This window comes from Artemia franciscana, chromosome 17 (genome assembly GCF_032884065.1).
Source record: "Artemia franciscana chromosome 17, ASM3288406v1, whole genome shotgun sequence".
Classification (NCBI taxonomy): domain Eukaryota; kingdom Metazoa; phylum Arthropoda; class Branchiopoda; order Anostraca; family Artemiidae; genus Artemia; species Artemia franciscana.
In genome coordinates, this window is record NC_088879.1 from 26,910,647 (window position 1) to 26,937,854 (window position 27,208).

The 27,208-nt window shown below is 35.1% G+C and overlaps 1 protein-coding gene across 2 annotated transcripts in view; it reads left to right on the forward strand.

The window, feature by feature from the left end:
* The window catches only part of LOC136038080 (collagen alpha-1(I) chain-like), a 117,894-nt gene that overhangs the window by 54,414 nt on the left and 36,272 nt on the right, over positions 1–27,208 (forward strand). For both annotated transcript variants that reach the window (XM_065721078.1, XM_065721079.1), the window contains 9 exons: positions 462–560; positions 3,987–4,329; positions 7,836–8,095; positions 9,406–9,567; positions 11,118–11,343; positions 13,184–13,371; positions 16,295–16,385; positions 20,423–20,583; positions 26,403–26,636. In XM_065721078.1, coding sequence (XP_065577150.1) covers positions 462–560; positions 3,987–4,329; positions 7,836–8,095; positions 9,406–9,567; positions 11,118–11,343; positions 13,184–13,371; positions 16,295–16,385; positions 20,423–20,583; positions 26,403–26,636 — 1,764 coding nt within the window. The remainder of the gene's footprint in view (positions 1–461; positions 561–3,986; positions 4,330–7,835; positions 8,096–9,405; positions 9,568–11,117; positions 11,344–13,183; positions 13,372–16,294; positions 16,386–20,422; positions 20,584–26,402; positions 26,637–27,208) is intronic.

The following is a 27,208-nucleotide window of genomic DNA, read 5'->3' on the forward strand; positions in this document are numbered from 1 at the left end:
CAAATACTGCAAGAATGATAAAAATAACAGGATTTCAAGGCTTTCAGCTTTATGTGGAGACTCACACTCTTAGCTGATTAAACTGGAAAGAGACATACGGAAAAAACATTAAAGCAATGAAATAAAACATAGAAATATTTTCTATATAATCTATTTAGTTACAAATTAGTTAAACAGCTATGAAATTCTTTACCCACCAATAAAATTAAAAAAAAAATTCATTAAAAACAAGTTCATTGTTTGTTTCTGTCTAATTTAAGTTTATGACCTCAAAACTATAAAAAAGATGTCGAAAAATACTCACAAAACTGATATAAAATACGCTTTAAAGATTGCTCACTTAAAGATATTCTAAAAATACGACATGAGGACATGCTTCTGAATAATGCCGAATTCCGTTGTATTCTATGATATCCTTGACTAATATATGAATACGCTTACTTCATTGTTCTTTTGTTTAGGGCCCAGCAGGTCCAAGAGGTGAAAGAGGAAGAGAGGGTCCACCAGGTCCAGCTGGTCTGAGAGGCATTGATGGGCTAGCTGGAGCTCCAGGGCAACCCGTAAGTACTTTCTTTTTTTAATGTAAAATTCCTCTTTGCTGTAACTATGAGCATTATTCTAATTTTTTTTTTCACACAACATGACCGTCAAGAGGAGAAGCTTTGAGCAGTAAAAAAATGACCAGATCTTATCCTAATGGGTAGATGGTGATTTTTAGTCCTAAATATTATGATTACACATTTGTTCAAAATACTCGACCCTCCATAGATCAAAGTGGGCATATGCCCAGAAGTACCTCTAAGAATCATTTACATCGTTATGTCAAAAAAAGTTCGGTGACTCACAAAGAATATAAAATAAGATCTTAACCAAATATCAGTGACGATAATACAGGGCTAAAGCACATACCGATTGCAAAAAATTGATGTTATGCAGAAAAATATAAGAAGTACATTCCGAATGAGCATAAACACAATAACAATGACCCTTGCTGAACTATTTTAAAACCGATTTTTTGTTTACCCAGTACATAATTTTCTTGAATAAGTGCCATCGTACACAGACTCCAGCTCCACCGTAACCTTGATCCAGCTGGCATAAACTTTGTCAATATTTTGGAATAATGGAAGGTGCATATTAGGTACTTTCCCCTGCAGGGGGCTGTACTGTACATCAAATTCTGTATATTTGGCCAAATTTAGAAAGAATAATAATAATAATAACTTTTTTCACGATCGTAGCTGAATATACTATACGAGCGTAGTATACTTTCAACTATACCTAGCTGAAACGAGATCTACTATAAACACTAAAAAAGAATTAAAGGAAATAAACAACAGGCTATTTACGTTATATATCTTTAGTTACGTCAGTTACTTCAGTTTAAAAATTAGAAATTTAAAATCTAAAATAAAAAATTCAGAAGTTTAAGCTCAACAAACTTTAAAACAAATTCCTTAAAATTAAAATTCATTGTTGGTTTCTATCCTGCTAAAACGTCCGGTATTTTTATTTCAATACCTAGGTTCAGGGAATTCAGTTGATTATCCAAAAATACCGTATTTTTCGTTCTATTTGAAAAATTTGTTTCCAACCACACAAAGTTTTTGTGTTTTCGCTGGCAATGTAAGTTTATTTTTTTTTTGGGGGGGGGGGGAGTTTTTGCATTTAAATTATATTCAGTTTAGCTGCATTAGCTGCGCTTTAATTAGCCATAGGCACTTGCACTGGTGCAGAAGGTAATTTATGATGTTTACTGGATGTATGTGAAATATTGAAATACATTTAATATATGTTAGGAATATGTTACTGTGTATGTTCAAAATTTGGTTAATGTCGAAATTCACCGGTGAATCTCCCAAATTCTCTTTTCTCTGCTTGGATTCAGTAGCTTTGCCAGTCTGCTTTTTCCGTCTAATGCGAGTTTTGGTGGTAAAAGTGAAGATTAGGTTAAAAGAGGCTATGAACTTCAGAAACGGGTTAAAAACATAACTTAACTTAACCCAACCATTAAACCTAAACTGCCACCTAAAATGCCACCATTAAACCTTGCATTAAATTGAAAAAGTTTTCTGGCAACACTGACTAAATCCAAGGAGAAAAAATGTATTTTGGACATTCACGAATTATGGGCATTACGGTGACAAAAGTATAAAATAAAGTGTGTGTATAACATTTAAATGTGATTTTATGGAATCTAGGATGACTCTTTTATGAGGTCTTAGTGGGGTAATGATAGGATTGATATTTTAATAGGTTGGTTAGTTTTTACTACTGTATATGTTACCTGTTTGCTATTCGCTGACTATTATGTTAATTGCGTTTTGTATGTTCAACATAAGAGAAAGGAGAGATTACTATCCTAATGCTTCCGTGTTAAAAAAAATTGCTTTAATATTATTGGTTTATTTTTGTACAGTATTTTCACGGACTAGGTACATTATTACTTATTTCTAAATAGATTATTCTAAATTATTCTAAATTATTTCTTTTTTTTTAATTATTTCTTATTCTAAATTATTTCTAAATAAATATATAAAATCTTTTTAAAACCCTTCTAACTTTTACTGAGAGACAAATTTACATCAACAAGGAAATATAATGCCTGGAGACACAAATGCCTCCGTCTTCTCAGAACTGATTGGTTCTTTTGTGATTCTTATAAAAGAACCAATCAGGTTCAGAGAAGGGAGAGCGCCAGTGAAAAGAACGAACAGTTTTTGTGTAATAATATTTTCACAATTAAACTCCCCTTTACTCTGTGCTCGAACTTGTTGAAATAGTTTTTTGAAATAAGTTTTTAAGTTATATGTTTAACTAAGTAATATCAAGATGTGTTTTAAATATATGCTTCTAATGAGTCAAAAGTTAGTCATTCCGACGGGTAAGAGTTTTTGGTATATTTGGGTCAGTCATAGGACAGTTGGTAAAAAGTTTATTTTTAAAGTAAAATAACCAAAGCAAAACCTATTTTCACTAAGCCTAATAACCAACTGGTAGGTGAAAGAATCCTTATGAGGCTGGATCTTTGAGTGTTTGATGCGACTGTAATGACTGTAGTCAGTGTGGGGTCCAAAGAATGAGAATGTGAAATTTTTTGGTATTGGCATTGTCTAAGAAGGATTCAGGCATAAGGCTTATATATAAGGTAATCAAGTCCTTATTGTATTTCAGTCTTAGCTGAGGACTGGTAGGATGGAAGATGGCTGCATACCTAGAAGAGCGCTATTAAATAGCTTGCCAGGAGTTAGTAAAAAGGCCGGACATACCAGATCTCCTTGGTACAACAATATAATAGATTATAAAACTTTCTTAAGTATTTCTTGGGAGGTTTTATAGGGAGGATGAAGGACGGGCATTTTTTAGTTTGTTAGCCACTTCAGGCTTAAAGTTGAGACTGTGTTAGTAGTAGCAAGTCAAGAGCCCAGCTGACTTATCGAGTACCAAGCTACTACTAAAACGAAAAAAAAACTTAATCGTAAACGAAATGTCAAAAGTAAGAAAAACCTCAGGCTATGAAGATAAACACCTTAAAAAAAACTGTTAGGTCTAACGTCGCAAGTTTCATTACAAAGGATTTTTTAAAAGTCGGTATTTCAGGCACAACATATGAATTGACTATTACCAAGTAGAGCTTATTCTGTTTACGTTTCCTTGTATAAATTTGTATCAATACCTGGCATTGAATTAGAATATAGTGGGTATTGGGTATAGTAACCCTAATAAAACTTGCGTACTATCATTGATTTACGGTATAAATTCCTTGGTTACACAGAAATAGGATTCTGAAATTTTATCATGAAAAAAAAAAGTTGATATTGTGTTTTTTCATACACTATGCTTACAGCTTAAGGCCTATATCCGTAGATGCAAGCGTTTACCAATAGCTAGTTTACCAGTCCAAATGCACTGGCCTGATGTTTTTCTTCCAACAGTGTTGTTTGTGAATCTCTTCGTTTAGTGTATTTTTTCGCACTTTCTTTTAGGGTGCAGTTGGCAAGCCTGGTCCTCCAGGTTTTCCTGGTACTCCCGGCTCCAAAGGTGATGCGGGTCCTACAGGTCCTAAGGGAAGTCAAGGTCTTCAAGGTCCACGTGGTGAAGCAGGTAGGCCTGGTGTGCCTGGAGAATCAGGTCCACCAGGTCCTTCAGGCAAGGACGGTATACCAGGAGAGAAGGGAGCTCAGGGTGAGCATGGCCCAGCTGGTCCTCCTGGTTTCCCTGGGGCTAGGGGACCTCCAGGAATGAATGGAAGCCCAGGTCCATCAGGTCCAAAAGGTAACTCCGGTGAAACTGGTCTACCCGGTGTGAAAGGAGACGGAGGTCCTAAAGGTGAGTTAAAACTAGGGAATTGACTTCCTTGTAGCTTCTTTTTTTCCCTTTTTCCTGAAATGCTTGTCTTGATGACACGAAACTGACTTATTAAGATCCTTTCATCTTATAGAACTACGAACTATTGTAAATTATTGATGCAACAGAATGAAACAGTTCGTGGTAACGAACTGTAAGTAAGGAGTGACCTGGCTCAATAGTAACCGAAAATATAAAAAACATAATTTTGGTACCAATAGATTCATCAAAAGAATCAAATTCTTATGCTGATTTCAAGTATATAAATTTCATCACGTTTAGTCACACCCTTCAAAAGTTTCGAGCCTGAAAATAATTGCTGTATTTTCGAAAAAAGGGGGAAACGCTCCTTAGAAGTGATGAAAATCATACCATCAGATTGAGCGTATCAGAATACCCTAACTTAGAGGTTTCAACCTCCCATCTGCGAAAATGTGGAATTTTGTGTTTGTTTTTTGTTTTTGCCAGAAGAAAGATCACGGATGTGTGTTTTTTTGTTTGTTTTTCCCAGGGGTGATCGTATCGATAAATTAGTCCTAAAATGCTGCATGAGGGCTTATTCGAACGTAAATTAAAGTTCTTTTAACCTTTTTAAGCGACCAAAAAAATTGGAGGGCAACTAGGCCCCCTCCCACACTTATGTTTTTTCCAAAGTCACCCGATCAAATTTTTTAAATGGCCATTTTGTTCAAAATAGTCGAAAATCTAATAGTTATGTCTTTGAGGATGACTTAGTCCCCCCAAGTCCCCAGGGAAGGGCTGCAAGTTATGAAATTTGCCCAAAGTTTACATATAGTATTGCTTATTGGGAAGTATGGGCTACAGACCATTTCAGGAGGATCTTTTTCTGTTGGGGGGTAGTGGAGAAGGGACTGCATGGGGGATCTTTTCATGGATGATTTTTTCATGGAAGAAGGGAAATTTCTGTGAAGGGGTTGCCTTATTTCCCAGAATTATTTAAAAACGATCAGAAATTAGTTTGTTTAAAAACAAGCTTTTTCAACTGAAAATTAGGAGCAACATTAAAACTTAAAACGAATAGATATTATTACGTATATGAGGGTGTTTACCCCCCAGTCAATACCCCAATCCTTACGCTAAGTTTTTTTAGTACTTTCGAAAGAGTAATAAATCTATTTTAGATTTATCTATTGATAAATCTAACTTTAGGTTATCTAAAGTACTGTATCTATTTTCATTAAACGGCCTTTATCATTCAGGGGGTCATCTTTAAGGAATTGGAGCAAAATTTGAACTTTGAGTAAAGAGATAGGTATTGACTAGGGAGTGAACCCCTTTATATACATAATAATTTCTGTTCGTTTTAAGTTCTGATGTTGCTCCTTACCTTCAGCTGAAAAAAATTGTTTGTTTTTCTAATTTAATAGTCAATAGAGACAGGCAACAATTCCCAGTAAGGAGTTGCCATAGAAAGTTAATCGGGACAAAAAAAAATACTAAAGTGAAAATATTCTTTTCTACTTGTTATTAAGTAGTCTCTTTTTTTTCGTGATATCATTTCAATTAATGAATGGTATACCCTCAAGTGTTCTAATTATCGAGTGTATATTCCAATATGTAACGTTGCATATTTTACGATTTCTGTTGTGAACAGAACCTCAAGTTTTAGGTTGAGTTAACACCTTATGAACATTTTTTAACCCTTATATGTAAATATATATATATATATATATATATATATATATATATATATATATATATATATATATATATATATATATATATATATATATATATATATATATATATATAAATAAGTTGTCTGTCTGTCTGTCTGTCGAGTGACGTCCTTATATGACGTCTGAATTATTTCATCATATACCAATTCAAAAACGAATGTATTCAAGCCGAAGTACCGGGACACTCAAAGATAAATTACAGACCGGGACACCGGGACACGGGGAATATAAATGACGACCGGGATGCTCAAAGAGAAATTACAGACTGGGACACAGGGACACAAATGACGACGGGGATACTGGGAATATAAATGACGACCGGGACACAGGGACACAACTACAACGGGGATGCCGGGGACACAGGGGGATATATAAATGACGACGGAGACACAGGGAATGTTCGATTAGCAATCACCATCAACAAAGCTCAAGGGCAATCATTAGAATAATGAGGTATAGATCTGAATACGGATTGTTTTTCCCATGGACAATTTTATGTTGCATGTTCAAGAGTCGGTAAACCTGACAATCTATTTATATGCAAAGACAATGGGACATCGAAGAATGTTGTATATTCGCAAGTTTTACGTATTTAAAAACATATATATATATATATATATATATATATATATATATATATATATATATATATATATATATATATATATATATATATATATATATATATATATATATATATATATATATATCTATATTCACAAGTGGGACACAGGGACACAACTACAATGGTGCGTAACGACTTACGCAGGCGGGGGGGTTCAAAGCGCCCCCACCAACTAGATGTTGGGGTGGCGCGAAGCGCCACTCCAACAGCTAGTATATATATATATATATATATATATATATATATATATATATATATATATATATATATATATATATATATATATATATATATATATATATATATATATATATATATATATATAATGAAAAGAGAAATCACCAATGCAACAGCACAAACACATTTTTAAAAAAAAAGGACAGAAGGAGAAAGGGAAGACTGTTTTCCTACATTAGGGATTAATATAGGTCAGCACTTGAAATCAAATCAAATCATCAAGATTCTGGAGAAAATGATATAATAAATAAACCTCACCTTTTTCGAAATAATAATAAATAAAAATCTTGGAAATAATATATTACCAAAGGAATGCCCCTTTTTGTCAAGTCTGAGATACACGAGTGAGCGAGTTTGTCAGTAAGAGAGAAGCTTGTTCAAACAGAGCATAATCTTTTTGAAAATGCCCCTTTTTGCGTTAGGTTGTCAATTGATACAGAGAAAATAATCGCATCTGGCATGCGATCGCATTTTGGATTCAAGCGTGAATACCCTGGACAGTTGCTAAATTTGGTTTTGCGGTTGTAACAATGAAGTAACAGCGATTTAGATAATCCTGCAGTTTACCTTGACATGTGCCAAAGTGGCCCTTAAGTTTTTGTTGAGTATTGTTAAAATTAAGAGTTTTACATTATGTAGAAATGTTTATAAAGAAAAATTGTGCAATTTTAGAATATATTAGAGGCTATGGTACCTAGGTGTATGCAAATCTTTTTGCTTATCCTTTTTTTCTTGCTATGGGTGCCTTGTTATGACATTGATTAAATATTGAAGAAAGTGTTGTTCGAAAGTAACTAATTTGCTTATATCTTGAAAAATCGAAGATTTCCACATGGAAGATGAGCACACGAGAGCCACTGCATACTCTTTGCCTCTAATATGCTCGTTTTCCTATGTTCTATTTAAAACATTTTATCCTTCTAAAGGTGAAAATGGATCTCCTGGCCCCCGTGGTCTACCCGGTCAACAAGGTGCTGCTGGTAAACGTGGTAAGATTGGTCCTCGTGGCCTGCCTGGTCCTCCAGGTCCTCACGGTGAACGTGGAGCTCCTGGCGGTAGAGGTCTCCCTGGTCCAGACGGTCCTCCAGGTCCCAAAGGACAGACAGGTGACAGGGGTCAAGCAGGTCCTGATGGTCAAAAGGGTAAACAAGGTGATCCAGGAAGGCCAGGTCCACCAGGTCTCCAGGTAGTTCTTTTGCTTATTATATCTATTTTTCGAGAACAAAATGCATAAAATTAGTTGATAAAATTTGCTTTCTGCGTGATTGTTATATCGTTGACAATGAATTGACAGAAGGATTTCTTTTCATATGTATTTTAATTTTTTTTTTTTTTGGGGGGGGGGGGGTCATTTAAAAGAGAATATGTATTTCTTATTATGGTTAATGTTTATGGTTAATCTAAATATGCAGTCGTAATCTGTTTGAGAACCATACTTCTTTTTGTAGTAATTTTTGAAGTATGTTTTTTTGGAAACTTTTATCACTTTTCGAACTTTTAGAAATAAGTTACGATTAAGTCTCCCTGAAATTTTGCATCACCTTTCTGGTTAAAATTTTGTTTGTTGAATATATAAATACGGTCAGATTTTTTTCAGCACTTAGTGCTGTCACACAGGTATAAATCCATGCTAACTAAAGACTAATGGTAAACTGAACTACAACTTCATCTATTAATATCATTGTACAACTACAATGACAAAGCCTTTGCTTATTATTTTAGATCTACGAGGAACTTCTTGGGAGGGTGTAAGGAAGGAGACTATGAATATATTTGGATGAATGAGGAGCGTGCGTGACTATATTGGCCTCAGACAGCATGGTACTGCCGTGAGTTGTTAGAAGTAGTAATATCCATAATGAATTGCATTGAAACAAAAGGTTTAGTATTGTGGTCTTTCTGACTTTGTTCACATAGCTCGCCATAGAAAAAAAAATATGTAAAACAGACGTCAAAATATTGTATTGAATAATAAAACCTGAAATGGTAAAGCAATTGTAAACTTGAGTTCGAATTCAGTATCAAAACTTTCTGAATTTTTTGTAGCATAACACATAAAAAACAAAAATTTCATTACAAAATGAGAGATATCGCACCCTCCTAATTTTAAAAACACTATAAAATTTGTATCGAATAAAAATCTTATCTGATAGAGTAATTCTATATCAACAACTAGGTTTACACGAATTCTACACAGAAAAAATAATACTGATCAAACAGTTCGTGGAAACGAACTGTAGTAAGGAGTGACTCGGCTCAATAGTAACCGAAACTCTTAAAAACAGAATTTTTTTAACAATAGTTTACATCAAAAGAATTCCATTTTAATGCTGATTTTAAATATATAAGTTTCATCAAGTTTAGACTTACCCATCAAAAGGTACGAGCCTGAGAAAATTTGCCTTATTTTAGACAATAGGGGGAAACACCCCTTAAAAGTCACAAATTCTTCAATTTGATATACTTTGTTGGATTACCTTATGCTTTCTTATTTAGGGTCTTCGTGGTTTACCTGGCAGAACCGGTCCAGTTGGTAAGACTGGTGCAGCTGGTGAGCGTGGTCCACCTGGCGCAGATGGCAAGGCCGGCGAGCCAGGTCCCACTGGTCTTCAAGGTCTCCCAGGTCCAATGGGTCCACCAGGTGAAAGAGGTCCAACAGTAAGTAGGCTATTTGAAGTAATTACTTATTTGAAAATATATCTGTTTAAACTGTCAATGTTTTCAAAATCTTTTTATTAAAAGCAAAAAGAATAGCAGAAATTAAAGAGAGTTATAACAATCAGTAGCATGTTAAGTATTTCTTTCAAGAGAAGGTTCACAACATCTGTGGCGCATAGTTTTTTAAGCTTGAGGGAGAACAGATGATACAAGAGTCATATTTTCAAAAAATGAAACCAACAGATTGACGCTGTCGAGTTTAACATACATACGATTTTTAGAAACTTTTGTCATTAGATATAAAAATAAGAATGGTCTTGCATCCTCTCTGATAAACTTGGTTTTTCAACTTCCTCCTGTCTGATAAACCAAATCTATAAATTAATTCGAGTAAGTCCTTTTTATGTATCGCCTTGTAGACTTAGCCATTTTGAAATCCTAAGAGGTTATTTTTCATGCATGTTAAGATGGCGCAGTGGGTTGCTGCTCTGCTTGGTAATACGTAGCCCTTTGTTCAATTCCAGCTGCCACAAGGCTGGGTAATGGGCTTGCTTCCTGTCCCTATAAAAAAAATAATCGATAACAGAAACTTTGATTTTATACCCTGTGCAGCATCAATGGCACAGGGTGCATTCTCCTTTACAGGCACTGGAGAAATTCTGCGTAAAAGTGTAAGTCATTTTGTTCCCTTAAAATATTGACAAAGTTAACCTTCATAGTTACATCATAACTATGTTCTATGTTTACTTGGATAAATTTACGTTTATTTAATATCTATTTTTTTGAAATAATTATAAAATATCTATTTGTTTTGTATATATTTTTATAAATTTGTTTTTGAAGAATAGCTCTTTAGAAAATGGTTAAACGGTATAATTGACTTGTAATATTAGACATTGTATAAGTAAATAGCATATATAATCAATGTTGGAGGCTTTAACGAGGTTTGAATAAGAATATATCCGTTATATAATCGAAATTTTGGGTTGGCTCATGGTGGACAGTGTCCACTGGACTTGTATGCAAAATGGGGGACTGAATTTCCTTGGAATCAAAGGTGAACAAGTGACCTAAGTGTAAGTCAAATTTTTAGTATATGGCCTACTTTGAAAGAGCAAGTGCGGGCTTTTGCCGAGAAAGTGTTAGACGTATCCAAAGATTATGTTCCATTGATGTAAACAGGCTGTGAAAAATTAACTGACAATATTCTTTAAAGTTATATACGCAGTGGTGGAAGTTTGGTCTATGGGTCCGTTACCCCTCCCCTCCCCAATCTAAACAGTTTAGCGATTTATTAAATAATATCTTGCCTTTTGGACATAATTTGCCATTTTTTTTATTTTAACAACCCCCCCTACACCTCAGAAATAAATCTTGGCTTGCTTGACAGCTTCTTAGAAGAAAAAAAAACAGCAAAAAACAAAACTGAATTTTTTCGTTTTTTCTATTTTTTTTTACTGCAATAGCTGTTTCCCTGACATTTAACTCTGTTCGGTTATATTTAAAAACCTAAAGTAATTTATTTTTATTCAACTGGAATAATTTTCTAGGGTGAATCAGGAAGAGATGGAGAGCCTGGTCCAACGGGTTCCCCTGGTCCAAGAGGAGACCCAGGAAAAGATGGGGCTCCAGGTTCTCAAGGTCCTCCAGGTCCACCAGGTCAAGACGGAGAAAGAGGTGCTCAAGGATCGCCTGGTGCAAGAGGTTTCCAAGGACTTCCAGGCTCTCCTGGCATCCCTGGAAACCCCGGCAAGGACGGAGAAGCAGGATTACAAGGTAAATATTTTAGTTGTTTGAGCATATTATTTCTTTTTTCGCTTTTTACATTTGATCCATTTTGAACTGAGGATATAACTCTCGAAATTCCCATACATAAGTAATTCACCATCTGTTGCTCAAGGATCGGATTCGTGATGCGCTGTCGTTGGGAGGTTTTGTCCTGCGATGGATTGTTAGGGTTCGTAACAGATTAAAAGAAAGAAAAATAAAAGATTTTCTTGATTGGAGGAATGAGTCCTGAAAATGAGGCAGACGATATTTAGTAATACAGACAGAACTACCCTTTCCTTTTAATAAACATTTGGGGTACTTTTAGCGCTTTGTGAAACAGTTTGTGGTAACGAACGATCGGCTCAATATAAACTGAAACTCTAAAAAAGGAATTTTGATACTAATAGATACATCTAAAGGATCGGATTTTCATGTTGATTTCAAATATATAAGTTTCATCAAGTTTAATCTTACCCATCAAAGTTAAGAGCCTGAGAATATTTGCCTTATTTTCGAAAAAAGGGGAAAACACCCCCTAAAAGTAACAGAATCTTAATGTAACTCACACCATCAGATTCAGCGTATGAGAAAACCCTATTGTAGAGATTTCAAGCTCCTATCTGCAAAAATGTGGAATTCTATTTTTTTTGCCAGAAGAAAGGGGTAATCCATTTTTCTCCAAGGGTAATCGTATTGACCCAGTGGTCCTAGATTGTCGTGGACGGAAATTGAAAGCTCTATTGCCCTTTTAAATTGACCAAAAAAATTAGAGGGCAACTAGGCCTCTCCCACGTTCATTTTTTTGCCAAAGTCACCGGATCAAATTTTTGTGATAGCCATTTTGTTCAGTATAGTCAGAAAATCTATTAACTATGTCTCTCATTGTTTACGCATAGTATTGGTTATTAGGAAGTTTACAGACGTTTTCAGAGGGGTTTTTTTCTGGTGGGTGGTTTGGGGAAGGATTTACATGGGAAGATCTTTCCATGGAGGAATTTTTCATGGGGGAAGAGAATTTTTCATGACGGGGGGTCGGTTTTTCCCAGCATTATTCAAAAAACAATGAGAAATTAAACAAAAAAAAAATTGTTCAACTGAAATTAAGAAGCAACATTAAAACTTAAAACGAACAGAAATTACTGCGTATATGAGGGGGGGCTCTCCCTCGTCTCTTTGTGCTAAAATTTTAATTTCGTTCCAATTCTATGAGAATGACCCCCTGAATCACAAAGGCCGTTTCATTAGAATAAATAGCTCTTTTGAAGGTACTAAAAATATTTTAGTGTAAAGAGCGATGCATTGACGAGGGGGCAAACCCTCTCATATACGGAATAGTATCTGTTCGTTTTAAGTTTTAATGCTGCTCCTTGCTTTCAGTTGAATTTTTTTTTTTATTTAACCGATGATATTAAAGGAAGGACTAGTCCTGGTTAAGTATTAGGTTTTTATTTATTGAAACGGAATTGAATTTTTTTTCTTCTGTATATCTTCGTGTTCCTTTTTTTCTTTTTGGTACATAGTCCTAAATGCTAGATTTACACAAAGGAATATAGCTCTCTCTTTCTCCTTCTTCCTCTTTTTCTTGCCACCTTGACCCATTCTTGTCGTTTGTATTTCTGGAAGTAATTCTTTGTTCTCTTTGCTCCACTGATTTTCTTTTTTTGCAATTATCCTTTTGTTATGTTCTTACCCAAAATCAGATCCATGACATGGGTCCCTCTTTGCTTTAACATTGATTATCTTAATCTCATTGATAAATACAATTGAATAGATTGTAATAAACAAATACGTATACCGGAAGCCCGATAGAATTTTTATAATATTTCAATTCACATTTATTCTCTAGGTCCACCTGGATTACCTGGACAAAGTGGGCCTCGTGGAGAACGGGGTTTCCCAGGTGAACGTGGCCCAGTCGGGCCACCAGGCTCCCCTGGTGACAGAGGGCCAGTGGGTATGATGGGAGCTGATGGTCCATCGGGAGCTCCTGGCGTTAAAGGTGACAAAGGTCATGCTGGTCCAATCGGTATGGTGGTAAGTTCAACCTTAATTTATTAAGATGAATCATTTGAAAAGCTGTTGATGGTACGCATTTGAAGCAATTGCTTCTTTTAATAAATTAATTTTGTTTTTTTTCATGCCTATACACACGGAGGGAGATGAGGTAATATGAATACCACCCATGATATAGTTCCAAAGGACTATCCTCCTGGGGAATTGAAAGTTATTAGTTCAATAATTTACTTTTTCTTGTCTTACTCCCTATCTTCTCTCCGGGAAAGCAGTCAGGTCTGGACTTCCTGCTGAACGCATAGACTAGCTTTCAAACAGTTCGTGGTAACGAACTGTAGTAAGGAGCGACCCAGCTCAATAGTAACCAAAACTCTAAAAAATTGAATTTTGATATCAATAGCTACATCAAAAGAATCGCATTTTAATGCTGATTTTAAATATGTATGTTTCATCAAGTTTAGTCTTACCCATCAAAAGTTACGAGCCTGAGAAAATTTGCCTTATTTAAGAAAATAGGGGGAAACACCCCCTAATAGTCAATCTTAACGAAAATCACACCACCAGATTCAGCGTATCAGAGAACCCTACTGTAGAAGTTTCAAGCTCCTATCTACAAAAAAGTGGAATTGTGTAATTTTTGCAAGAAGACAAATCACGGGTGCGTGTTTATTTTTTTTTTTATTTTTTTTTTTTTTCCAGGGGTCATCGTATCGACCAAGTGGTCCTAGAATGTTGCAAGAGGGCTCATTCTAACGGAAATGAAAAGTTCTAGTGCCCTTTTTAAGTGACCAAAAAAATTGGAGGGCATCTAGGCCCCCTCCCACGCTCATTTTTTTTCCCAAAGTCAACGGATCAAAATTTTGAGATAGCCATTTTGTTCAGCATAGTCGAAAACCATAATAACTATGTATTTGGGGATGATTTACTCCCCCACAATCCCTGGGGGAGAGGCTGCAAGTTACAAACTTTGACCAGTGTTTACATATAGTAATGGTTATTGGGAAGTGTACAGACGTTTTGAGGGGGATTTTATTTTGTTTGGGGGGTGGGTTTGAGGGGAGGGGGCTATGTTGGAGGATCTTTCCTTGGAGGAATCTGTCATGGGGGAAGAAAAATTCAAGGAAAAGGGCGCATGATTTTGTAGCATTACTATAAGAAAACAATGAAAAATAAACATGAAAACGTTTTTTCAAATGAAAGGAAGGAGTAGCATTGAAACTTAAAACGAACAGAGATTATTACGCATATGAGGGGTTCTAAAAATACTTTAGCATAAACAGCGAGGTATTTAGGAGGAGATAAATACCTCGCTCTTTATGCTAAAGTATGTTTAGTAATTTCAACTATTTATTCTACGGCCTTTCTGATTCAGGGGTCATTCTTAAAGAATTGGGACAAAACTTAAGATTTAGTGTAAAGAGCGAGGTATTAACGAGGATACAAACCCCCTTGTATACATAATAAAAATATAAGATTATGAAAGTTTGTTACGTAAGTTGCTAATTTATAAGTTACGTATATTTTTTACTAATAAAAACGTTCGTTAAAAATTAAAAGTTCTAGTTGCCTTTTTAAGCAACCGAAAAATTGGAGGGCAACTAGGCCTCCTTCTCCACCCCTTATTTCTCAAAATCGTCTGATCAAAACTAAGAGAAAGCCATTTAGCCAAAAAAAGAATTAATATACAAATTTCATTTTAATAATTTATGTGCGGAGAGCCAAAACCAAACATGCATTAATTCAAAACGTTCAGAAATTAAATAAAAAAAAAACTAATTTTTTTAGCTGAAAGTAAGGAGCGACATTAAAACTTAAAACGAACAGAAATTACTCCGTATATAAAATGGGTTGTCCCCTCCGCAATCCCTCGCTCTTTACGCTAAAGTTTGACTCTTTGCCACAATTCTACTTTTTAAAACAATTAAAAGCTTTAGCGTAAAGAGCGAGGGATTGCGGAGGGGACAACCCATTTTATATACGGAGTAATTTCTGTTCGTTTTAAGTTTTAATGTCGCTCCTTACTTTCAGCTAAAAAATTAGTTTTTTTTTATTTAATTTTAAAAACAGGGGAAGATAAGGAACAAGAATTGGGCTCTGGCTCAAACCTTTCTTAGCTTAATAAACGCTTTCTATGTCTATGTAAACAACAGTTCTGAGGAAAGTGTATTTTTAGTTTTACAGCTCTCCTGCAAAGCTTATGTTGTGTAAATTTAACACCGTTTAAATATCCAGTGCTTATTTGTTGATTTTTATAAGCTTCATATATTAAGTTGGAAGATGTTAATATTTAGCGTTTGAATATTAATTAGTTATGAATAAAGAAAGGAACGGTGACCATTTTTATCATTATCGATAGAAGGGGAGCAAACTCAAACTGTAAACATACTTCATTTAAATTTACTTTACATGACTGTTATATTATTGGAACAATTGTGCGTGCCATCTATTCGTATTTTATAAGTTATTTCTTCTATTGTTTATCTTGTCAAAACTAGAACTTGCCTGTAATTTTTTGTAGCATTAAATTTATTTGCTTTGAATGGTATTCAGTGAAAAAAAGGAAGTATTTTCAACTAAACTATTAATAGTTGACGTGTAGTTGCCTCGGAATATTAAAAGTTGAAAGTATAACAAATACATAGAAGAATTGTTTTGTGTAATTACTAGTTTAATAGTAAAGCATATTTTACTGTATTTGTTTCTTAAAATTTTGTTCTATGGAATTCTGATGTTTTCTAAATAATAGGTCAAAACATAGTAATATTCAGTAAAACCAAATTAAATTTTGAATAGCTCCGAATCAAATGATATGTGAATAAACTATAATAAAATTTAAATAAACTTTCTAAAATTTAACAGTCTATCAGAACGTTGCGGTTCATTCCAAAAAATGGCAGCTAATAAAAAATTGCAAAGTCATTCTTTAGTTTTACTTATTTTTCAGGGTCTTCCTGGATCGCGAGGTGCTACAGGTCTTCCAGGTGAAAAGGGCGAACGGGGCTCACAAGGTCCAATTGGTCCAGAGGGTCCCCCAGGTATGTGAAATACTTAACTTGAATTTGAGAATTGTGTTTTCTTTGTTTTATTTTTATTCACAGATGCTACAAATTAACAATCAGTTTTTGCCGTCCACATGTGCAAGGACAAACCAATTTAATAAGTAAACTGAGGGCTAAATATTAAAATGAATCCCAAGCCAAGGTCTTTTATTGTTCATTCTTCTTTCTTCTTCAATTTGAGTGACGGAATAATTTCTTATTTCTATTTAACCTTTTCTTTTCTTGATGCTAATCAGTGGATGGATTTAAACTTTTGCAACATTTTATATATATATATATGTGCCCTGCCCTTTGTCACTGTGACACTTTTTTGCAGATTATGTGGCACTAGTAGTTTAGAGAGAACATCAGTTTGTGGGACTGAATGTATTACACAAATAACTTTGGTCTTATTTGGTTTCAACGAGAGCATCGAACAGTCACTAAAATGGGGAAGGGGTGTGATTTTTTTTTTTTATTGAACGGAAATTGAGTTTCTTTTCTTCATAAATTAGATTACGGAGACATGAAAACTTTTGTAAATAATTTTACCCGTTTTTAATATATTTGTTCAATTATGAAAACTATTCAGAATAAGAAGCAACTTATATTTAGATTAAGTGTATTTCTGTTACATAAAAAAGAACTTTTCTACCACTTTGTAAAGGATGTAAAGGCATTCAATGTGCACGATTGAGACGTAGAAAAATTATTTTGCCTGATCAAGGTGACAATATTCCCAAAGATCTCATGCAGTAATACGATAAAGAGGAATCCATAAACAGGCCCGTTTGCAAGGGTTTGCGGCTTGTGACCCGTTTCCTCTCCAAGTTCAATAGGTGCTAAGAATTTCCATATAGAGGTGACAAAAACTAAGCTTTGTTTTCTAATGGATTTGAAAAGAGGCTTTTGCAATTATCTGTATTGAAATTTTACGCTCTGCACATTTTTGATTGTACCGTTGCCAGATACCACAGATTCGATCGCCAAGAAACTTTAAGAAACTGTTGAGTACACTCTTGCGAAGGTTTTAGGAATAAGCTCCCTCCGCCCCCTTCCGAGGCCCTCGTAATACTTTTTGTGCTGATTAAAGGCCCCTCAACACAAATATGTGACATTTCTTTGGCATAAAAATATTCATAATTTCTGGGTATTCAATTAATAAGCTGGTTAATTACAAATTAACTCATGTAACACAATTCTAGAATTATGAAGTGACTTTTCGGTAAGGTCTCTGATTTTGGTGTTCAGCAAGGCTTTGCAAATTTACAAATACTATCATTATTTTGCCTGTGAGGAATTTTTTCCTCAAGGGGAATTTTCCGTATTAGACTGGATTTGATTGCTGATCTTTTTCCGCCTGCTACGTTGCCAGATACTTTCAGGGGAATAAATTCCGTATACAATTTTCTATTTCTTATTCATAAGATAATAAATAACAGGGATTCATAACGAATAAGAATCTATTCATAAAAAAAATTATTATTTCATTTCTAGATGTATCGTAGCAAGGTCGCTGTAATTAGTGAAATATCTTTTAAGAATTTCATTACATGTAATCATTTCGTTATCAGTGCTGCTCTCTACCACAAAATAGGCACTCTTTATGTTTCCCATCAGATTCTGTTTGATTTTATTCGTCAGAGTGGTTCATCAGGTGTGTTGAAATATATCAGTTTCGCAAATATACCCGTTAAGAAAATTAATGACCTATCTAATCCCATGTCTCTAATTTTACAATTTTTGGTTTAATGGGGTTTTTTAATGGGTTTTAAGGCTTTTAATTTGTCTAATGAGTTTAAATGCGTTTTAACGCGTTTAATTTTATCTTTGGCGTTTGAACTTATTAAATATGAATAGTTAAGCGTTTATGTTACATTAGCTGAACTTGAGCTATTCAGTTTTAGAAAAAAAAACGCTGTAATATTTTGCTGCACCCTATGCAGCCCAGCGTATCACTTAATGCGCACCTGATGATTTTTTATTTTGTATTTTCCATCCTTTGGGTCTTTGTTCACTAAAATTGAGTGGGTTCTAAAATAAATTTAATACAAAAACTTCATATCAAGAAAAATGAACTTGGACAATTCCTGAAATAATTCATTACCGTACCATGATGCATAGACTTTTCTTCCAATTTTAGAATATGATTAAAGTTGGTAATCGACATTGAGCTCTAGGTCTAAAACAGCACCTGGCTTACGAAATATTTCCTCCAATTTCTATGATGATATAGGCTCAAAAAGGTGGACAATTGTAGAATTGTCCTGTATACAATTGTAGACGGTATACAACCATCAGATGACTAGAGTCAGAGCTTTGTTCTTAAATTTACAAAAATACTTTCATGAAAAAAGCTTAAATAATAAATGAGTAAACAAGTTGTTGAATATGGTGAATTTCTACATCTAACTTGGTCCATCGACTCACTTAAGTGCATGTTTGACTTTTTGACTCTGATACCCCAATCACATTAATCATAAGAATCTTCCACACAAATTTATGAATTCAGAACCTTCAGAGGTAGATTATTTAAGCTCCACTCATCCTTTGCCCCCACTCGCCTCCCAAAGAATGAGTTAGTGTTCCTTTGAAAGGTAGTATGTTAGAGAGTTTGAACCCATTCCTCCCCCCCCTCAAAAAAAAAAAAAATTCATCGTCCAACTCGTACAACGTGACAACAATGCATGTAAAAAACATTTAGGCGTTTTCGATTTTTTTTTTTTGCCCCTTCCCCCATGAACAAAGATTATGGATACTGCCTGGCCTCCAATGATCTATTTTCGAATAAAATCTGAATTATTGACTAATGTCTACTGCGTGATCAGTGAAAATTCTCTGAAACACATCAAATCATCAACTTATTAGTAAATAGGAATAAATATTTTATTGAACCATTTCCCGCCCTTTGGAGGAAGATTATTGATTGCCAATTTATCATGAACTCTTTATTACTACCATTATTTCTGCTTTCGTTAGTATTGAAGAATGTATCAATAAATTCATGATGTTTTCTGGATCATTTACATGAAATTTTTGATGTTTAATTGAAGGTACAAAGACAACGTCTTTGCTTCAAAATTTCAATAAGATAGTTTCATTAATTTTAATGTTTGGAATATTGAACTGGTGGTAACAATAGATAGACTTATTTTATAAAATTCTTCCATGCACGGGATACAAAGCTGAACTAGGCAGGCCCTCTAGGTAACTAGACCATAATGGCAGGCAAAGGAACATGACATCTGACCAATTAATTGAACCTGAAACACCATCAATTAAAAATTAGTTAATTAAAATTTCTTGCAGTTCTGTTTCTGTGGTCTGGCTTCAAGCTTATTTACAAAATTACCTAGAGAATTAAGGTTGAATTTTCCAAACTCATCACCTAGAAATGACCTTTTTTTGCACAATGTACCTAATTTCTTTAAAAGACAAAATCCTAGAGTGGCGAAGTCTAGCCATTCAACTCTGTTTATGGCTGTACTATAATCAATTAATACCAGGAGCGGATCTAGAGCAAAATATTGGGGGAGGCCCAATGTGACAAGGGTGCCAATGAGCAATATCTTGTGGGGGAGCAATGTGACGAAGCTGCAAACTATTGACCAAACCGATAAATTTAATTCTAAAAAAAAGAGTAAAAAAGGAAACAAAACAGAATAAGAGGGTACCAAAAAATCTTTTGGGGTGGGGTTCCCCTCAGCCCTCCCCTGGATCCGCTAGTGACTAATACCCACATAGAAGTAGAAAACCAAATCACGTTACTAGATAGTTCCAGAACAAATTAATATTGGATGCTTCCCGTTTCACTAATAATGTTTATATGCTTACATAGATATATTACAAGTAACAAAAGTTAGAATTTCTAAAAGCTAGAATTAGTTATTTTCAATCTTTTTAACAAATAGGTTCGTGGCCCCCTGATATAGGGGCTGATCAAGTAATAAGGATAAGGACAGATAGGCTCTTAAGTGCTGCTAGTAATTCGACTATACGCACCTTTACTAATAATATTTATAACTTATTTACAGGTAAACCTGGAGAGAGAGGTCTTCAGGGAGTTATGGGTCCACAAGGTCCTCCTGGTGAACCTGCAGAAAGAGGAGATCCGGGTCCACCAGGTCCAACTGGTGAGCCTGGAGCATCAGGATCTCCTGGTGAAAGAGGCGCGACTGGCCCGCAAGGTCTTCAAGTAAGTCGCCTCTTTTTTTATAAATATCTCAAGTTGTATCACCAAATCTGTATACTAATTAACTTAGTGCTCCAAGAATAGAAATAAATGTATTTTGGCATCATCATATTATGTGTGTATGGAGCTCCATCCCCTGCTATTTCTTGACATCAAGTTTTACATCATCCTTAAGCTTTTTGCTTGAAATACTACAAACACAAAACCATGGTTAGACCCAGGGTTTTATTAAAATGTACCACATCAGAAAATAAAAAGCACCGGAAATTATATTCTTGAATGTAGTTTAGTATGATCCTTTGACCAATTTTTTTTACTTTGACTTTTTTTTCAACATGTCTAGAAAAATCAAAATATAGAATACAGAATAAAATAGAATTTATTTGCGCTAAAAGCCCATAGGCTTTGGCAAAAAAATTTAAACACAGAACAATACCGAAGAAAATTGTACAAATCCAAGATAAAAAAAGCACCGGAAATTATATTCTTGAATCTTGTAGGGTTTAGAATGTGGCAATAATCTGATGGATCACACTGCTTCCCTTACCCATTTTTTTACTTCGATTTTTTTTCAATATTTCGAGAAAAACCATACGAGATTCAACGATTGTTTATGGTTTTTCGATTTTTCAAATTAGGATTTACCTTTTATTATCGAGAAGAATAGGCCACTGGTTTTCTATATAAAAAAAAAAAAAAAAAAAAAAAAAAAAAAAAAAAAAAAAAAAAAAAAAAAAATGAGGAGGTTCAAAGGTAAAAAGTTTCCAGAAAAATAACGGGACCCAAAGTGAGTGTTTTATTGTATAATTTGTTACATTAACGTCCGGAAATTTGCCATGTTTTGAAAGTATTATGGTGAGTTAGACCTATAATAGCAGCAGAGACCAGATCCTGGGATCCGGAGTCAAATCGGAGATTCGAGATTGGTTCATTCTCTGTAGAATGAACCAATTCTTCAGAGGATTGTGAAAAAGTGAGAATCGTGAAAAAGTGAATTTCCTGAAAATTCACTTTTTCAGGAAAAGATTACTTATTGTCATGAGAAAAATTAACATTATCTACAATTGCGAAAACAAAAAGTTGAAGCTATGAACGCATAGCTTTGCTTAGGTTATCATCATGAATCTTTTAGGTTATCATCATGAATCGTAGATAATTTGTGCTTCAGCGTTTTCCGCGAATTTTACCGAAACATTGGAGCTTAACGTGAAAACTTTACCATAATTTTTCCCTTTGAAATGAAAGCTTTGTACAGTTTATGCTATATTTTTATGCTACACGTGAATATGGCTTTAAAAAAAGATCGTTCATGTGGATCTCTTGGTATATTAAAGAATTATTTTAATAGAGGAAAGAACATCAACCTTTGAAAAATCATGGGCATTTTCCCAACAGTTATAAATTGGAACTTCACAGATTTTCTGTCGGCACGATGTAGAACCTTGTTGTCTTCGAATGGAGTTTATGCTTCAATTCAAATGTTTAGGCTTAGAAACAAATTTTGAAAACGGCTGTGTTCTTTTGAATCTTACTTACAAAAAATTTTTTGCTTCTAAATTAAAAGAATACAGTCAGTGCCATCAAAACCCCCTAATATTCTCTTAAATGTATTTGTACGGTCCTTTAAAATTCTACCTTCTCATTCTGTGGTGCATAAGCAATATTGTTCTCATACTATGTTACCATTTTCAGCCTATATACATTTGTAAATCTCCCCACTAAAAGAGATTTATATATATTAAAGGTAAAGAATGCGGCGCTGGAGTTTACAATCGCTACCGGCAATGCTGATGTCTCTCCCATTGCCTCCCTTAGGAGGTCAGATACTCAATTTTAGTTATAAATTAGTTGATTAATTATAATCAAATTATTGTTGTATTTAGACTCACACTATCGTATCTAAGAGCGGAAAATAGCGTTTTTTTTTCTCATCAGCCGGAAAAAAGAAATACAACTTATTCTTTAAACTCCAGACTATTAAATATCCTGTAAATAAGTATTTGCATTAAATATTGAAGAATCTAAGAGAGGCTAAACACCTATACTTAAACACATATGCACAATACAGTTCAGTTCAACATAACTTGACGAAGTGCAAGCGTGGCGGCAAACAAGGTCAGCTGATGATTCCAGTTATCGTTTCATTAAGATCAACTAGTCTTGCTCCTAAAACCTCACCCCATCAACGTATCCTTGTTAAGATAGACTGTTCTACAAATGCCAATATGCCATCTATTATTCCTTTCAATCAAGCTCCGGTATGTTCGACTAGTATTGATCAGCTTCCCCCCCCCCCCCCCATTAAGGTCAGTGACTTTTAATTCGAAAAATAGAATGCCGAATTTTCTCGTTATAAACTGCCAGTCATTGTGTAACAAAATGGAAAAATTTGAAGTTATTGTCCGTCAAAATAGTATCCCAGTTATCGCAGTTACAGAAACTTGGAATCTTGATAGGTTGTCAGGTCATATGGCAGGCTACGAAATTTTCCTGAGCACACGTGCTGATCGGGGTGAGCATAGACTAGGTGGAGGTGTTGCCTTGTACATACGGAAAGATATCCCTTGCAAATTATTACCGGAATTATTTGATCCAGCTCATGAAGTAATCTGGGCTATTTGCAAACCTAAATCTCTTCCCCGTCGCTTTTCTTGTATTATAGTCATTTCAGTATATTACCCGGAAAGTGCCAGAAACCAGGGTGACTTGGTTTTCCACCTCCAAACGACTATTGATCACCTGAGAAGTATATACAGTAGCCCTGCTTTTATTATAGGAGGAGACTTTAACCAAACCAAGAAGAGTTGGTTATCATCTTGTTTGTCTTTAAAGCAAGTAGTACACATACCCACCCACTCTTTGGGGGGCATATTGGACCTTATACTCACAAATTGTGATGATTTTTACTCCCCTCCCTTTTCTCTTGGTCCCGTTGGCATGTCAGACCACAACGCAATTCTTTGGAAAGCAAGAGAGTCTTTACCAAAGCCCAAACTATCCCGTGTCACTGTTCGTCCTTGCACGGAGTCGGCCATCTGTGAATACGGTCAATGGATTGGCACATATGACTTCCCCAAAGTGTACAATACCGAGCTCTTGGAAACTAAGGTATCCGATTTCAATGCCAAGTTATACAGTCAATACCTAAAGATCTTTACAACAAAATCATTTGTTGTTAGTGAATGCGACAAACCATGTCTATCTCCAGCTATTAAATCACTAATAAAAGAGAGGTCTCGCCTCTACTCCCGTGGTGTTTTTATCCAAGGCAAGAAAATGCGAAATCAAATAGTCTCTTTGGTAAAGAAAGCCAAAGCTAGCTATGGTCGTGAAACCGTGCCCTCCCAATTACTTACTTCAGACCCCAAAAAGTGGCACAACGCTGTGAAAAAAGTGGCCGGCCAAGCTTTTGACAGCAGTGTAAAGATCAGCAACGATGGTGGGTCCTTAATCAGTGCAGAAGAAGTGAGTGAATTCTTCACCAAGATCTGCACTACCTACCCAACTATTACGGCTCATGAAAAGTCCACCATACTTGAAAAATGTGAGCCTGAGAACAACATAATAGTCAGTGAGTTTGACGTTTACACGGAATTACGGAAGATCAAACCGAATACATCTTCATACCCTGGGGAATTACCTGCCAAACTGCTACGTGAATATGCAGCCTTCATAGCATTACCACTATCCAGCATCATTAACGAGTGTTTTGCTTCTGGCTAATTCCCGTCACAGTGGAAAAGGGCCTATATTAGAATTATTCCAAAAAAGAGCGCTCCTAATGCATGCGACGATCTCCGCCCGATCTCACTCACACCTTGTTTGGCGAAAGTAACTGAGGCCTTTATACTCAAGTTTCTTCTGAAACAAATTCATGGGCGTATTGATAAATTCCAGTACGGTGGACTCCCCAAGTGTAGTACTACAATCTACCTAGTACGGATGTTTGACTGTGTCCTCCAATGGCTTGAAAAAGGTAGTTGTTTCGTCGACATTTGCGCATTGGATTTCCGAAAGGCCTTTGACCTAATCCGCCACCTGACTGCAGGCATGAATCTCCAGGAAATGGGGGCTAAACGACGCACCCTTGGCCTTGTACTTGACTTCTTAACTGGCCGAAAACAAAAAGTCTTTGCACTCCATTAAAACGATTCGGATTCATCATGGTCAGATACTTCTTGCGGGGCCCCACAAGGCACGAAATTAGCTGGAATAATTTTCCTGGCTGTAATTAATTCCCTACTTAATCATCACGACGACCGTTACAAGTTTGTAGATGATCTGTCCATAGTGCTTGATCAAAATCGATTCTTCAATACCCGAGCGTATTCAATACCCGAGCATAAGAGTAGCAGTTTTATAATTTTGGCACCAAAAAATATGGTACCAATTAATAAACAGACTCAATCTTATTAATAAAATATATATCATGACAGTATCTCCTTGCATATAAATAGCTCCCTCTACTCCTTAAAGAGGGTATCAACTAGATAATTTTTGGTTCTGTAAAACTTATAAGTTTGCTTCGAATTTTTTCCTGGCTACAAGCAGCTACGGATATTTTTACAGGGAAAATAAAATTTTAAACCTCATGACATTTAATTGTGGTTCTTGGGGGAGGGGTATCGAGGCAAGGCATCAGTAAAAATATAGTCTCAGGTGTCTCTATCTACATTATTAACTTACGTTTTCCTAGCACGACATTTTTGACAAGTAACGGTCCAACTGATACGCTTTATATGATTGTACTATCATATGATGTTCTCCATTACTTTTTTGAATTTCAAGAATAATTAAATTAACAACAAATATCCTGTTTGTAGTTACGCTTAAATTTTATGCAAGCTGTTGCTGTGGCTTAGTTCAATTTCTTTTTTTTTTTTACTTATTTTACTACATTTCAGATTAAGAATATAACACGGAAATGAAAATATTTACAGAAGATGCCTACAAAGTGTCATGTGCTTGAAAACCGGCATCCTTAAACACTAACAATAAAAAATAAATAAAAAATACTAAAAAATAATAGTATAAAAGTAAAGAAAAAAATAAAAATTCTCAAGATAAAAAGAAAATGACACCCTGTTCAACTAATAACCCAAATTCCAAATCAAATATTAACCTTAATACAGACTAGCACCGGCATCCATGACTTCATACTAATTAATAACTATCAATTAAATATAGTTCTAATTTGATTTTCGAAAGCGAAATAGATCCAAGAGACCAGAACCAGTTACAAAAGAACCTCCTTTAGTTTTACATTAAATCTACTTCTGAGGAGTTCGAAGTATTTATTCCAGAAATTGTAAATGTTTTCCTTAGATTAGAAGATTCACAACTTTAAATTCTAGATTATCCCTTGTCCAACACTTATTCCCTACAGTATGTTGAATAATTCAGGTCTTTTAATTATTATTAAGACAAACTGTGTTTCAATGCAATAAGTGCATAAGCTGTAATTGGTTATTTAATTTAAATACTAAGGGGCGTGAGTTCATGCCGGCACACTGTGTTCCTCATAGAGGGAATTACTCTCCTTCCCTAAAAACCTTCTAACACCCTCTTTTCCTCTATCCTAGTCAATTCTTTCGAGTTATTTTTTTCAATCAGCTACTTCTCAAGGAATTATTATCTAATCTCCATCTTACAGTAATTGATATGTCTAATTATTGTACATGATAAATAATGCATTTACATATCCCGCAAATTTAGTTGGTCTTTCGATTAACCTTATAAATAAATTTATTTTTAGATTAAATTTATAGTAAAATAAATGTAAACCAAGGTATAACTGTCTCAATGTGATATTTTTATTTTAGGGATTCCCAGGTCCAATTGGTCCTTCTGGTATTCCTGGTTCTAAGGGAGAAAGAGGATTGCCAGGATCTAAGGGAGAGCAAGGTAATCCTGGCAACGTGGGACAACCTGGTGAATCAGGATCACCCGGGCTTCCAGGTCTAGTTGGCCCCAAAGGAGCAAGAGGAGAAAGTGGTATGAAAGGAGACCAAGGCTTAATGGGACCTCCAGGTCGTCCAGGAGAAAGTGGTCCAGCTGTAAGTGATTATTCCTAAAATTTCAACACACTTTAATTTAAATAATTAAATGTGGACTTTATTAATTAATTAAATGTGGGACTTTAATTTAAATGCGGTCTTAATTGGTGCAATACATTTTCTTAATTAGTGAAAACTCGTAACAAGAATCCCTAATTTTGGACCATAGTGCAAGTACAGAAAATAGGGATAATAAGGCTGAAGCTGAATACCATCCTATTTTCCTTATTCATCCGGCACCAGTACCCTGTACCAGTCTGGTATTCATCCAGTACCCGGTTGCAAATCTGGAGAACCTTTGGTTTTTAAGGAGAGAAAGCCGTGGTCTCTTCTAATTGCCTTATACATGAATTAAGGTAGGGCGAAACAGACTGTTCGTAACTTTTATACGAGCAAGTACAGAAAATAGGGATAATAAGGCTGAAGCTGAAGACCATCCTATTTTCCTTATTCATCCGGCACCAGTACCCTGTACCAGTCCGGTATTCATCCAGTACCTGGTTGCAAATCTGGAGAAACTTTGATTTTTAAGGAGAGAAAGCCGTGGTCTCTTCTAATTGCCTTATACATGA